General features: G+C 39.1%; 1 protein-coding gene across 4 annotated transcripts in view; it reads left to right on the top strand.

The window, feature by feature from the left end:
* The window catches only part of LOC106056610 (uncharacterized), a 41,588-nt gene extending 28,703 nt beyond the window's left edge, over positions 1–12,885 (top strand). For all 4 annotated transcript variants that reach the window (XM_056026505.1, XM_056026507.1, XM_056026506.1 and 1 more), the window contains exons 2-4: positions 226–1,144; positions 3,957–4,247; positions 7,792–12,885. In XM_056026505.1, the coding sequence (XP_055882480.1) occupies positions 347–1,144; positions 3,957–4,247; positions 7,792–8,955 (2,253 nt within the window). In that variant the 5' untranslated portion in view covers positions 226–346 and the 3' untranslated portion in view covers positions 8,956–12,885. The remainder of the gene's footprint in view (positions 1–225; positions 1,145–3,956; positions 4,248–7,791) is intronic.
* The last annotated feature ends 2,452 nt before the right edge of the window (positions 12,886–15,337 follow it).

Raw genomic sequence — 15,337 nt, 5'->3', positions numbered from 1 at the left:
TCACTTGTTTCTGGCAGAATGCCATTTGTAAAGTCATAGTACTTGAATAGAAATGAGCTTTTTGTTAATGAGACGCTATACAAGACACTAAGAAACTAGAGATAGATAGATAGATACATAGAGAGAGAGACATACATAGATGGAGAGAGAGACATAGATAGAGAGAGGGAATGAATGATAATGTATCTGTTACTAAAACTTTTCTTTTTCTATTTGCCTTTTCAGAATTAAACACTTTGAGGACAGAAACTTAGAGATTGATGCGGCAGTCGGCCAACTCAAGAATGAAACGTAACACAAGCCTCTAACTGGAAATTTTTATTTACACTCTCAGACACTTAGAAAGATGGACAATTTACAGAATTCACTTCCGCCGTACTTGTTCCCTTCCGCCTATTCAGTTAGGCCGCAAGGAGTTGTGGGATATCAAAATCAAACAAGCTTTTCACTGGGCCCCGTAGGTTATGCCCCCACCCCAACAAGTGGAGTGGGTGTTCCGGGAGTGCAGCCTTCCTTGTATCAACAGAGCCCACCATTGGCTTACGCGGGTAGCATGGGGAACATTGCGGTGCCGGCTCTGTCTTCCGGCTTGATCCAGACGCCCCTGGCAACATACGTTCCCGTTCCCAACGCTAACCTTCAGCAAGCGCTAGCTCATCAGCCCTCAAGCGAAGGTCAACAGCTGCCTTGGTCCCTCCAAACTGGCGCTGTCCCCAATGTGGTCCCTTATGTTCAGGTCCTTCCAATGCCCGCAACCAGCACACACCAGACTGTGACCACTCAGACAAGTCCAGACATCATCCCCGAGAACCCCGGTAGTGCAGTCCAGGAGAACGGACTCCGAGGACATGAAAACATTGATTACAGCGCAAGTGCAGCCACAGCACCTCAAGGAGCTGAGCCCCGGCCAGTTTCTCCAGAAAACGTTCGTCCCGCCATGCCTCGCCAGAACAGCATCATCACATCCATGCCGAAAAAGCTGAACCCATCTCTTCAGCTCAGATCATCCAGCGGTTCTCAATCCCCAGAGTCTCGGGGCTCAAAATCGAGACTTTCATTTGAAAGCAGATCGTCCACATCTTCCGTGGCATCTCCAACCACTGTGTCTTCCCCAGTGGCTGGCAGCGATCCATCTACACACGTGGTATGTACTCTTCTTAACACTTTTCCTATTCACTCACATTTGAGTTTTGTTTGTAAGTGCCAGTGTTGTCTAAACAATTATAGTTGTGTATCTTCTTCAGTCTGGGAGTCCGAAGTTGATGCTGCCAATGTGGCGGCGACTGATAAAAACGACATTGATTAAAGTCCCCTGCGCATATTGTTTGTGCTTCTATCATTTACACCTTAATAACGTTTCAACATTTTCACCTAAATGAAGGTCAAAAGTGTTTTAATATATGTAGCTTACAACTAGAATAGACTAGAGTTATCCAACGAAAAAAAAAAGGGGAGAACAAGTAGTATTCACCCGGAACAGGGCCGGACTGAACAGTTGTGACCAAGAAGTCATGGAAAGATCACTCTTTTTTATTTCTGCCCCTTTTAGTTTTAGCGACAAAAAAAAAAAGAGGGGGAGGAGAACAAGTAATCTACTCTGTATTCACCCGTCACTAAATAGCAGGGCCGGACTCAACCGTTGTGGGACCCTATGCGAAACGGATTTTGTGGGGCCAAGTTTGGGTAGGGATACGGATAATACGTGAAATTAAAGAGTTTGTATTAGAAAATGAATTCGTCTTTGCATTTTATTCATTCTTTACTACGTACAAAACTACTTTACGAGCCTTGCCTTTAGCGAAGTCATACAGTATATAATTAAAATGTTATTTCCTACATTGATCTTGCTCAATAGCAAGAATTACCAAATGTTTCAATCTATCTACGAGAATTGTTGACCTCAAGTAATTCTTCATTAGTTTGAGGCACGAGAAGCTTCTTTCACCAGATTCCAAAATTACGTGATAATGCCGTTTTTTTTTATCGCGCGTAGGATTGGCGTTTTCCATATTGAGTGACACACCAAAATGACAGTTTTTGTCTATACATTTCAGGAGATTTGTATGAGTTTTCAAAAGATTTTAATAATTTCCGGAGATTTCCAGGACTTTTTCGTATATTTTGCGATTTCAGGAGATTTCCAGGAGCTCCTGGTAAATCGACAGAAGGCCGCAGAAAATCTGCTATAAATTATAAAATGGTTTAATTCAATAATTTATACACCTAGAATTAGCGCGGGTCCTATGAAAGTGCGGGGCCCACTGCTGTCGCATAGGCTGCAGTGGCCTTAGACCGGCCCTGAAAAATAGCGGCGTATGCTACGCCGCCGGTCGACTAGTATTTTATATTTGCTCTGTAGACATTCATGTCCCGGTAATGAAAAGGGGGCTTTACACAGTTGTACACAACAGCAACAGACACACAGACACAAATCTTGTTTCCTTTCCTGTTTATGTTGGTATATATTTGGAACAATAGAAGCTCTCTGTATGTTATACAGTTATACAGTGACCTGTAACATTCAACATTTTTGTTTTCTGCTATCAAAAAATAGAAGATTGACTGCGGCAGTTTATTTGTCTGCTTAGCGCCAGAGTTTCATACATCCAGACCATAGGTGAACTATATAAACATCTTGTCTGACCTTCTGGTCCACACGGTTCGACAACTCTCAATTCAGGTCTAACTTGTTTTGTAGTGAGTTTCTATACCGGCTACGAGACTAACTTAATTATTTTAAAGAGTTCATTCCCCTGAGAGCATTTATATAAGCAAATTCAATATAGAGAGTTCTATCAATGAGCTGGCGAAAATGTCTAGGAACTATTTGAAAACTATCACAAATGGTGTTTTGATAGAGTTCTCTATTTTGTAAAAACATCTTTTTATGTGAGTATTTTGAATTTTGTAAAGGATGAAATTTCATGAAATAAGTAATTTCCTGCTACAGTAAATACACTGGCTTAGCAAGGGACTGGGGGCCCGGGGGGGGGGGCTGGCCTTTTTAGGGGCCCCTGCAATTTGACACTCGACATCATGACAAAATACTTAGCTCCTCCTTCGTGATCGAAGATGAGCACATTTCTCATTTTCTATGGAGTCGATGATGACTGTAAAGTCCAATCCTCGGCCGCATACGTGGCATGGGTGGGTTTGGTCAGTTGCAGATAGGTCTGCTTCTTCTCTCAGTTTTTTGTTGGTTCGGCATAATACAATGTACTTAATAAATATATAAGTCTAATGCTTGGAATATGGTCACTAATTAACAATGCATGAATAGAAAGACAACATGGCATTGGCTTGTAAAATGTTTGTAAAATGTTTTACATGTTTCGGATGTTCCTTCAGAGTTGAAGATAGTTTACTTCCTAGCCCAAACCTCCCGCAGGACGAAGGGGGATGGGAGCGGGCAGGGTTTGATAAATCCAAAAGACAGTCCATCGCGCACACCTCACGACCAGGCAGCCATCCGTAGTGACCGGTGAATACTTGATCCCCCCCTCTCTTGTTTTTTCTTGGGGTAACTATCCGCAGAAATAAGAGAGTGATCTTTCCTTTACTTCTTCTTCTCGTCCAAACTATTGAGCGACGAAGAGAATTTATATATATATATATATATATATATATATATATATATATATATATATATATATATATATATATATTGATTCTGTCCTTATAGCATAAGTGCGTCTCACTGTGTTTCAGTTTTTCTTCACATTGTATGCACCAAGCCCTCGGAGTATTGACAATTTATTATACTAGTCTAATAAAAAAAGGTGAAGAAACGGGTTGAAACTACGATGCCTAAAATTAAAACACACATATTTTATTAATGATAAATCATAACTTATTATAAATAAAAAAGACGGATATGTTATATATTTTATTATTACTGCAGTTATTTAAGTATTTTTATACCAATGCTTATCTTATCTTTTATCGTTTTTTTTTAGCTCCCTTGTTACGAGAAACCGGTTAAACGAGACCAATGCCTCCGATGCTTCAAGAAAGTGTATCCCATGGAGCAGGTGGGCCCCATCAAGGAGGTCATGTACCACAAGAACTGCTTCACTTGCATCGCCTGCGGCTTGCAGCTCAACCTGAAGAACTTCAGCCACAACACTAACGACCTGGATGACTTGAATGTCTTCTGCGTGGCCCACAGACCAAGGGAGAAGTCGGTCTCAGTAGACGCCACTGCCATCACAATTGCCAGGGCACTGAATGTCCCCAAACTTGATAAGGTATGTAACCAGGGACGAAGCAAACATGCTGCGAATGGGCTCATTTCACCCGGCACTATGACCAAAAGGGGCATGTAGAAACCTTAATAAAAATTGAGTAAAAGAAATCTAACATTTCAAATTAAAATATATTTCTTGTCTGAAGTATTTCTTGTCAGAAGTCTGAAGTATTTCTTGTAAGAAGTCTGAAGTATTTCTTGTCAGAAGTCTGAAGTATTTCTTGTAAGAAGTCTGAAGTATTTCTTGTCAGAAGTCTGAAGTATTTCTTGTAAGAAGTCTGTCTTGATTTGAAAGGCAAGACGCTACTAATGAAATGTCTTTTTTACAAAGCTTTTATCAACTTACTCTGTCTGTTTTTCTATGTATCTGGTCAAAAGTTTGTAAACTTTATTTCTCTCACACCCAATCTCGGATCAAGCTGAAATTTTGCACAATTATTTCTTTTACCTGACAACACAAGAATCAATTTAAAAATTAACCAATCAGTTAATTAATTATACAATCTTCCATGTTCATAGGCTTTCCATTAGCACAGTTGTTACAGTGTTGGCTTGAGAAGCCTGAGAAGGCTTGAACTATGACTTCGAATTCAGGTCGTTCCCCCATTTAACATTTTTATAAATGATTTTTTTTATTGTTAGTCTATTAAAAATTTAATTACATGACTGATTCAAACTAATTGATATAAGTACGCTTAATATAAGCTTTATTCTTTAAAAAAATATTTTCTGTTAATGTACTGATACTTAGAAGTAAACAGGATTTCAGAATAATGTTTTTGGGGTATGGAGTTAAGTTGTAAACGTGGCTTATTAGATCCCAGTTAAACAATCCTACATGGTTCAGTGACCGGGGAAAAAGCACCATTTATAAATCTAAAATTTCATCTTGTCAGATCTGCAGGGCGGTAAACGGAAGTGCAAACTATCACGTGACAAGATTCGGTTTTATTTTGTGCATGCACGTCATTGCAATCAGGAGCAACATGATAGATTTCGTTCAATATAATACAATTTGTGTGTAAGAGAGAGAGAGAGAGAGAGAGAGAAAGAGAGAGAGAGATAGAGGTCTTCTCTCATTTCTCAATTGCCCATTACCTAACTTTTGAAAAGACCTTGACCTTGCAGTATATTTATGTTTGAAAATAAGGGCGTTCAATCTTTGGACTAAATATAATCATATAAACATAATTAGATATAACCATACAGACAAACCCAAACCCAAACTTTATTTCCTTGATACAGACTAACACCGACATGCACAAACTGGTTCTGTAAACAGCACTTTCTGTGATCTAAACCTACAGTCAGCTATGTTACCAGTTTTTTTTTTTTTTTTTAGAATTCGTTCTCACTTTAAGCTTAATATCTTTCAGTTCTCTGATACTAGACTAGCTACACACACATCACACATTACCACACATGTATCAAACATATACCACATATAAACCACCGATCACACATTACCACACATGTATCAAACATATACCACATATAAACCACCGATCACACATTACCACACATGTATCAAACATATACCACATATAAACCACCGATCACACATTACCACACATGTATCAAACATATACCACATATAAACCACTGATGTAAACATATATCACATGCCCCGTAGACACCACGCATGTAAGCCTCCTATATACACCAACATACCATTCACCACACATATATACCTCACGCTCATATATCTCAATATAATATAAATATATATATATACCTTTCGCTGATGCCTGAGCCTCAGGCATCAGCGAAAGTATGTGGGAAAACATAGCCAAAGACCGGAGTGCATGGAGACAGACTGTGCGTGCTGGGACAACCCTTGCTGAGAACAAAAGAATTGAAGCGGCTTTAATCAAGAGGGATAAAAAGAAAGCTGCCCTGTCTGCTAGCCCTAAATCAGAGGCATACACATGTACGAATTGTGGCAAAGTCTGCCGTTCTAGAATTGGCTTGATTAGCCACACCAGATTCTGCCCCGTCTCAAGATTAAGCCAAAACCAGTGACTCATTTGGGCGCATCCATTGCCTTTCGAGACAAAAGGAGCCATATATATATATATATATACCACACATAAACACTACACACACCAAACATGCGCGTTCAACACACATATGTCAACCATAGAAAAGGAAGCCTCCAAATTACAAATAGTTCCCACAGTGGGCTCTCAACTCCAGCAACTAGCGCCTCTGCTTTCTCCTCCTCCTCTTACTCTATATCAGCATCACCAGACTGTAAATGTGTAAAGATCAGATCACAAAACTGTAAATGTATAAAGATCAGATAACCAGACTGTAAATGTGTAAAGATCAGATCACAAAACTGTAAATGTTTAAAGATCAGATAACCAGACTGTAAATGTGTAAAAATCAGATCACAAAACTGTAAATGTATAAAGATCAGATAACAAGACTGTAAATGTGTAAAGATCAGATCACAAAACTGTAAATTTATAAAGATCTGATAACCAGACTGTAAATGTATAAAGATCAGATAGCCAGACTGTAAATGTGTAAAGATCAGATAACCAGATTGTAAATGTGTCAAGATCTGATAACCAGACTGTAAATGTGTAAAGACCAGAGCACAAGACTCTAAATGTGTAATGACCAGATCACAAGACTGTAAATGTGTAATAACCAGATCACATGACTGTAAATGTGTAAAGACCAGAGCACAAGACTGTAAATGTGTAATGACCAGATCACAAGACTGTAAATGTGTTATGACCAGATCACATGACTGTAAATGTGTAAAGACCAGAGCACAAGACTGTAAATATGTAATGACCAGATCACAAGACTGTAAATGTGTAATGACCAGATCACATGACTGTAAATGTGTACCAGATATTTTGTTTGTAACAAACAAAGAAAGTCCGCACAGTTATCCCTCACATTACAGTACCACTATCTCACAGCGTTAAAAAACTAATAAGTTAAAGAAAAAAAAAGAAATCCTTCACTTGGAGATGGACTACAGATGTTGACTAAAGCTACTACATACCTAATGATGAAAGCTGGTCGAATTTGGTTACAACTGATCTTTGTAGACATCTGTAAGAATTATACATACATAAGAAGATTCTGTTTGCATGTCAGAGGAGAAAAATGCTGTAGACCTGCCACATCGAAAGATTTTTTTTTTCAATGCATAACTTTATTTACATATTTACATCCCCAATATAAACACATTCTTGTGTATGTGCTCCCAGATGGCTGAATTGTTTTTAAAATACAAACAATATATATGTACATACATATATAGGTCGACGATTGGTAGCCACTGCGTTGCATACTGAAGCGTGATTCGAACTTATTGAAGTGTATAGTTTTAAAAGTTTAATATATCAGTCATTTATCAGGGTTTGGAGTAACTTAATAGAATCATTTTGCGTCCAGTTTAGTTTCCCTAAATACATTTTTGCAAAGTCAATGCTTGTGTCCAGTCCAATATAGATACAGAATATATAAGTATTTGGGCAATGTATATTGTTATATTGATTTTCTTTTTTTTTTTTTTTCAGGTAAATGAACAAATCCGAGGGGACCGGTATCCTAGCGAGGTGTTAGCCAGGTCATTCTACAGTCAGCCAGCGGCCAGCGCGTTTGTCACACCAAAGGAGAATGTCTACTATGGTATGTCTTACGACGAATTGCAGCGACAACGACTGCAGAACCAACGAGAAGCTGAGCTCAACAATCGGGCGTACCAGCCGCCTCCAGGGAACCAAACGCCTCAGCAGGAGGATAAGCTCAATTATCAGGCGTACCAGATGCCTCAACAGAACCAGACACTGTTGCAGCATAATCAACAAGAGGCTGAGATAAATTACCAAGCGTTCCAGATGCCTCCGCAGAACCAGACACCGCGGCAGCAGAATCAACAAGAGGCTGAGATGAATTACCAAGCGTATAAGATGCCTCCGCAGAACCAGACACTGCTGCAGCAGAATCAACAAGAGGCTGAGATGAATTACCCAGCGTACCCGATGCCTTTGCAGAGTCAGACGTCACTCCAGTGGAATGAAAGTTACGTCATCAGCACTGTTGTTAACGGCGATAAGTCGCCGTCATTTAACGTCAGGCACGATCGGCAGGTGTCCAATGACGAGGTCTTTGAGCCATCCTACTACGGGAACGGAGATGGCCGGAGATCTCCGACATTGTCCGAATCGTCGCATTCGTCCTCTACATCTGTGACCATCCGACGCAACGACAGGCCCTCCATGGATGCTATAATGAGAGAGCTAACGGCCAAGATAAGTATTTCACGAGAGGATGGTGAACCCGATTCAACCAGTGCCACGTCGATTATGCGGTCCGACAGACCATCTAACGCATCGTCAGTTTCCACGTCACCAACTCGACTCAGCGGCGGAGCAAATTTCAGACAAGAAGATGGAATCAGCGTTAGGAGCTCAACCGGAAGTAATCATAGCGGCCAGGATAGCATTGACCTCAATTCTTCCTTCTCTTCCCAAGGCCGTCTGATGGCTTCTACATCCTCTTTGGAGAGGTCAGACCGACCAAGCTTGACGTCATCCATGGACGGGAGGGAGAGGTCGGAGTTGACCGTCGTGTTAGGTCAATCAAAGGTGGCTCACTGTACAGTGGTTCCGATTGACCCAAGTCGTTATCTTCCTAAAAATGAAACAAGAAGAATGGACAGACCATCACAATACCCATAATGATATAAAAACAAAATGTTTTTGGAAGTAATGTGGCATTTGTCTAACTTTAATCTCCTTCTATGATATCGTGTGGATTTATTGGCTGGTAAAAATACTGGTTTACACGCTGAATGGAAATATAAGATATATGATATAGTAAGGCTTATCACAAAAGTTTTTAACAATGAAAAAAACTAACCATAAAAACAGCAATGACAATATTAAGAAATATGTCCGAAATAATCTTCTAAACATTAAAACTTCATTATATAAAAAAAATGTATACACAACTAAAAAAATATCATTATCAAAGTTATTTTTTTTAAATTAAAGAGCAATAATCATTGTGTGTTCCAGTCACAACTTAACGTCCATTACGTCCCTTGTATGTACATAAAACTAGTTCTAAACTTTACAATAGCGTATTTTATAATTATCCTTTAAATATGAACAGCGAATTCTATAGATAATCCTACAAATGATATATTTATGTGAAAGTTTATTTTCAGGAAGTCAGGAAGCATTTTTTTTTTGACCACGTGACTGAGGTGTAACACGTGACTGAGGCGTAACACGTGACTTAGGCGTAGAAATGTACACTGGAGGAGGGATAGGAACTTTGAATTAAGAAAAGATGTGTATATAGGCATAATCTACTGTCTATCGCAACAACTTTTTTTTATTTTAGAAAATCCAATGATCTGTAATGTTCTTGCTCTGATGTGTATTGTGATAGAGATACTGCATTGATTTGTTTGTTATTACATTTTATTAATGTAAGAATCATATCCCTATACGCAGATGTAGTGTTTTTGTGAAACAATTAGAGTATCAATTTTAAAAGTCTACATTTTAGTTTACAACTAGCACATATGAATACATACATATATATATATATATACCTAGGAGTATACACATACATACGTACATACACACATAGGGCCACATAAATACATCCATACATGCACATATTCACACATATGCTGTGCTAGAGGCCTACTGTATGTATACACATACATACGTACATACACACATAGGGCCACATAAATACATTCATACATGCACATATTCACACATATGCTGTGCTAGAGGCCTACTGGAAGGTACAGAAGCCGTCATAATCATTCCACAGCTGCGCTGGGTTGAACACTTGTTCCGCGCGGGAGAAGACCAAAGCGGATATTTTTTTAGGCGAACTTCAATGAGGACGTGCGTAACAGAGGTGGCCCACCCCCCACCCCAACCCGGAAGCGCTATAATCGTGAACTCTTGAGCCATTTCGTCCCCAACGGCTTAGACTTCAGCGGTTCTCAACCTTTTAAGCTCGGCGACCCCTTTTTAGAATCCCAAAGTCTGCCGCGCCCCCCCCCTTGCTCACATACACAGCAATAGAAGAATAGACAAAACAATCCATTTTTTTCGATGGTCTTTGGCGACCCCTGGCAAATCGTCAATCGACCCCCAAGGGGGTCGCGACCCACAGGTTGAGAACCCCTGGCTTAAAGGAAGGCAGCTCTGGCAGCAGTTGGCCTCTGAGAGAGATAGTGGTAGAGAACTCATGAAGGCCACGGGATACAAATGTGAAGCCCAAAGATAATCCCATGCGGAAGACAGGCACAGGAGACGAAAAGAAAAAAAAACTTAAATAGACTCCCCCCCCGTCGGACAATGACTTAATCGCTTTGTCTGCATTAGATGTGACGATATCGGCATGTCACAAATGGGTTCCCTTAGTCATGTGACATTAGGCTTACTCAAACTTCATTGCATGTATTGCATGCTTTGGTCTTCTCCCGGGATAAGTGTTCGACCCATTGCATGGCATGTATGCATCCCTTGTGTGACATTGGGCATAATCAAATCTCCATTGCATGTATTGCATGCTTTGGTCTTCTCCCGCGCGGGAGAAGTGTTCGACCCATTGCCTGGCATGGATGCATCCCTTGTGTGAAGCTGTAAGAGAAGGGGGCGTCTAGGTTAATGTTTACGTGCTGCCATGGGCGTCTAACACACCCCAGCATGAGTTGGGATTTGAACTCAATCCCCCATGATGGGCAACCTAGCGGTTTATCCCACTCAGCCTTACATATATTGAAAAAAAAACAAAACAAAATAACGCCCGAGAGTATTGTGACGACAATGCTGACTACTCGACCAGGCAGCCATTCTTCTGTCAGACAGACATCTTAGATTTGCATAATATCTTCTTAATTCCAACCTGACAATGACTCATGGGATAGCTCTGGTGTTTTAGTGTCAGACTTTTTTTGTTTACACTGTTTTCGTGACACAGGAAAAAGTTTTTCTTTTTCAATCTTGACTTCTCAATATATTATTTTATATATTTGGAATCGAAAGAGCGCAATCAAGTTATTTTAAAAATATTTTGTTAATATTACATTTTTTTTTCAAATTTCAAATCCTTTTCACAGGAGTAGAATTAAATAAGATTATGTGTAACTGGAGCACATCTGCTGATATGGGACATGATTAACATGTAGAAATTGTATCATTTGACTTTTCCAGTCTAATCAAATCATGAGCATACATTACTATAGTACTATTTATTTATTCATATATGTACCTATATATTTATTCAAACGTTTAAACTCGTCTTCCTATATCTATGCCTGAAACCCACTGTCAGAAAGCAGTAGGGCAATAAAAACAAAATTGAGAGCCACAATGGGTTTCTCAGAGCCCAAAAGACTTTGACACATATTTATAATTATCGGATACAAATGCGTAATAACATTAAATAAAAACATTTATACATTTTAACTCTACGATGCCATAAAAAAAAAAAAAACAGTGATGATCAAACTACGGCCCGCGGGCTATATCCGACCCGTGACATGGTGCTATTTGGCCTTTCGAAACTTCGACTAAACGAAGCCGCAAAGGTCCAGTCTCACTGGCCCCGGCCATATTTTGACCCGTGGCTCACCTGTTTAAAAATTATATGCCCACAGGTGAAAATAAGTTAGGGGCAGCATCGACATAGAAATACTTTACAGCAGTTTTAGACTTGATCAATGGCGAGAATAAGGTTTGGGAATATAATGACAGTAATAGATGAAAACAAGAATTAAACCATTTTTGCATCCAAGACAATCAGCATAATCGTTAAACGAATCATACGATAACTATATTTGTTCATTTTGTTTTGCAAGATGTAGATCTAGGTGTAGATGAAGATTCTATTTGCTAGTAAAATTGGAAACACTTTTAACTCTGTAGTTACCCAAGTGTCGAATAATTGTCTGACCAAAATACTTATGTTATATAAAATGAGTTAAAGAAAAAAAAAAGAAGTTGCCTCCCTACGAGCGCCATTCAAAACAGCATGGCCAGTATGACTTATTGCTATCTAGGTCAGGTTCAAACAAAATTCATTTTAAAGAATGTAATGCAAGGTACAGATGCTAGACTCTACTTAGCTATTTGTATATAAAACCATAAACATATACAAGAATGTTACTCATATAAATAAAATATATATAAAAAAATGACATTTAAATGTACACCACTTACAGATATTTTCATATTTATATCATGACTGTTTTAAAATATAGACTTATTTTGGAAATTTTTTGGAAAAGAGGGGGGGGGGGTGTATTTAAGAACGTCAGGAGACTTGAATGAAAAATAATCGTAACTGGGTTAAGAACAAACAAAAGGGTTTAAACACCCTATAAGTTAACATTAAAATAAGTGAAACTATTCTTTTTCTCCATTAAAAAGAAACATTTTTGTTTAGAAATTCATTGTGAAGGCATGGTTAAATCAGAACTTAGAATCTCATATGGATTCCAAAACTTTTGTAAAATGAATTGACCTTATTAAGATACATACTATAAACAGTTCCGACTGTATGTTTTGTACAAAAGACCAAAACCGCTTTCAAAATAATGTTGCTGCAAATAATAAAATATAAATATTATGATATATTTGTTTCTTTTGTGATTCTTTATAAATGCTTAATATGTTGATTTTGTTTTCAATGTGAAGTGTTTATTTTTTTATGAAGGTTAGAATACTTAGATATATATCAATTCCCTCTGTTTGGTACAAATTTTGAACACGTTATTTCTCCCATTTCTATTCTCGGATCAAGTAAAAACTTTGCACAAGTATTCCTTGTCCCATATAAAGCAAGAGTCCTTAAAAATTAACCAATTAGTAAATTAAATAGTGGTTATAAATTAATTAATACAATCACTCCTAATACAGAATACCCACGCGCGGAGTAGAAGTGTTCTTAATGACATCTTCACTTATCCCTTAGGCTGTTGAACCGTTGGAACACCACTCATGAGCTGTGGACCATCTTTCTCTATTCAAGGCAATTGTCTTTTGCCTTGAATAGAATCTCTTTCAATTACAGCCCCGTCCATTCTTCGATGTTATCTTCCCATCGCTTTCTGTGCCTGCCTCTTTTTCTTTTTCCTAAAACAGTTCCCTGAAGGAATGTCTTTGAGAGCCCGGAGAATCTCGGCCAGACTATATCAACGCCACTCGTTTACCAAGAAATAAGAAAAGACCCAAGATGTCTGTGTGTAGTCGCGCAATTAACTCTTTACGTTGTATCTGATTTATTTATGTGTATGTTTCTGTTGTGTTGTCTTTATATGAGAAAAGAGTCCTTGTAATTACAACGAATTTCCATAAGGATCAATAAAGCAGTCTTCTGTAACATCTCAATTCCATTGCTAGGATCCTTCTATAACATCTCAATTCCATTGCTAGGATCCTTCTATAACATCTCAACTCCATTGCTAGGATCCTTCTGTAACATCTCAATTCCATTGCTAGGATCCTTCTGTAACATCTCAACTCCATTGCTAGGATCCTTCTATAGCATCTCAATTCCATTGCTAGGATCCTTCTATAACATCTCAACTCCATTGCTAGGATCCTTCTGTAACATCTCAATTCCATTGCTAGGATCATTCTGTAACATCTCAATTCCATTGCTAGGATCCTTCTGTAACATCTCAACTTCATTGCTAGGATCCTTCTATAACATCTCAATTCCATTGCTAGGATCCTTCTGTAACATCTCAATTCCATTGCTAGGATCCTTCTGTAACATCTCAACTCCATTGCTAGGATCCTTCTGTAACATCTCAATTCCATTGCTAGGATCCTTCTGTAACATCTCAATTCCATTGCTAGGATCCTTCTGTAACATCTCAATTCCATTGCTAGGATCCTTCTGTAACATCTCAACTCCATTGCTAGGATCCTTCTGTAACATCTCAATTCCATTGCTAGGTTCCTTCTGTAACATCTCAATTCCATTGCTAGGATCCTTCTGTAACATCTCAATTCCATTGCTAGGATCCTTCTGTAACATCTCAATTCCATTGCTAGGATCCTTCTGTAACATCTCAACTCCATTGCTAGGATCCTCCTCTCTAGTTCTGCAGTCAGCGTCCAAGACTCACAAGCATATAAAAATGTGCCAATGATTAGTCTTATTGTGGTGTCAAGGGCTATGCCTTTTGTCTTTCCAAATTGGTTTTAGCTTTGCAATTGCTGGTGTGGACTGTGCAATGCTAGCCAGTAGTTCATGTCAAGTTCCTTCTTTGAGAATTATGATACTTAATACACCAGGAAGTGCAGATTGTAACAGAGTGCTTCCAACATGCATGAACTAACAAACAAACAAAAAAAAAAATCAAGAAGTTTTTTGCCTGTCAACAAAACGCTTTTATACTTAATGTATGTCACCTTAAAACGCACTCATTGAGCACACTAGTTAGGTGCGAGTGACGCACTTATTGAGCACACTAGTTAGGTGCGAGTGACGCACTCATTTAGCACACTAGTTAGGTGCGAGTGACGCACTCATTTAGCACACTAGTTAGGTGCGAGTGACGCACTCATTGAGCACACTAGTTAGGTGCGAGTGACGCACTTATTGAGCACACTAGTTAGGTGCGAGTGACGCACTTATTGAGCACACTAGTAAGGTGCAAGTGACGCACTTATTGAGCACACTAGTAAGGTGCGAGTGACGCACTCATTGAGCACACTAATAAGGTGCGAGTGACGCACTTATTGAGCACACTAGTAAGGTGCGAGTGACGCACTCATTGAGCACACTAATAAGGTGCGAGTGACGCACTCATTGAGCACACTAGTAAGGTGCGAGTGACGCACTCATTGAGCACACTAGTAAGGTGCGAGTGACGCACTCATTGAGCACACTAGTTAGGTTCGAGTGACGCACTCATTAAGCACACTAGTAAGGTGCGAGTGACGCACTTATTGAGCACACTAGTAAGGTGCGAGTGACGCACTTATTGAGCACACTAGTTAGGTGCGAGTGACGCACTTATTGAGCACACTAGTAAGGTGCGAGTGACGCACTCATTGAGCACACTAGTAAGGT

This window comes from Biomphalaria glabrata, chromosome 4 (assembly GCF_947242115.1).
Source record: "Biomphalaria glabrata chromosome 4, xgBioGlab47.1, whole genome shotgun sequence".
Classification (NCBI taxonomy): domain Eukaryota; kingdom Metazoa; phylum Mollusca; class Gastropoda; family Planorbidae; genus Biomphalaria; species Biomphalaria glabrata.
This window is presented reverse-complemented; position numbering and strand designations above follow the sequence as displayed.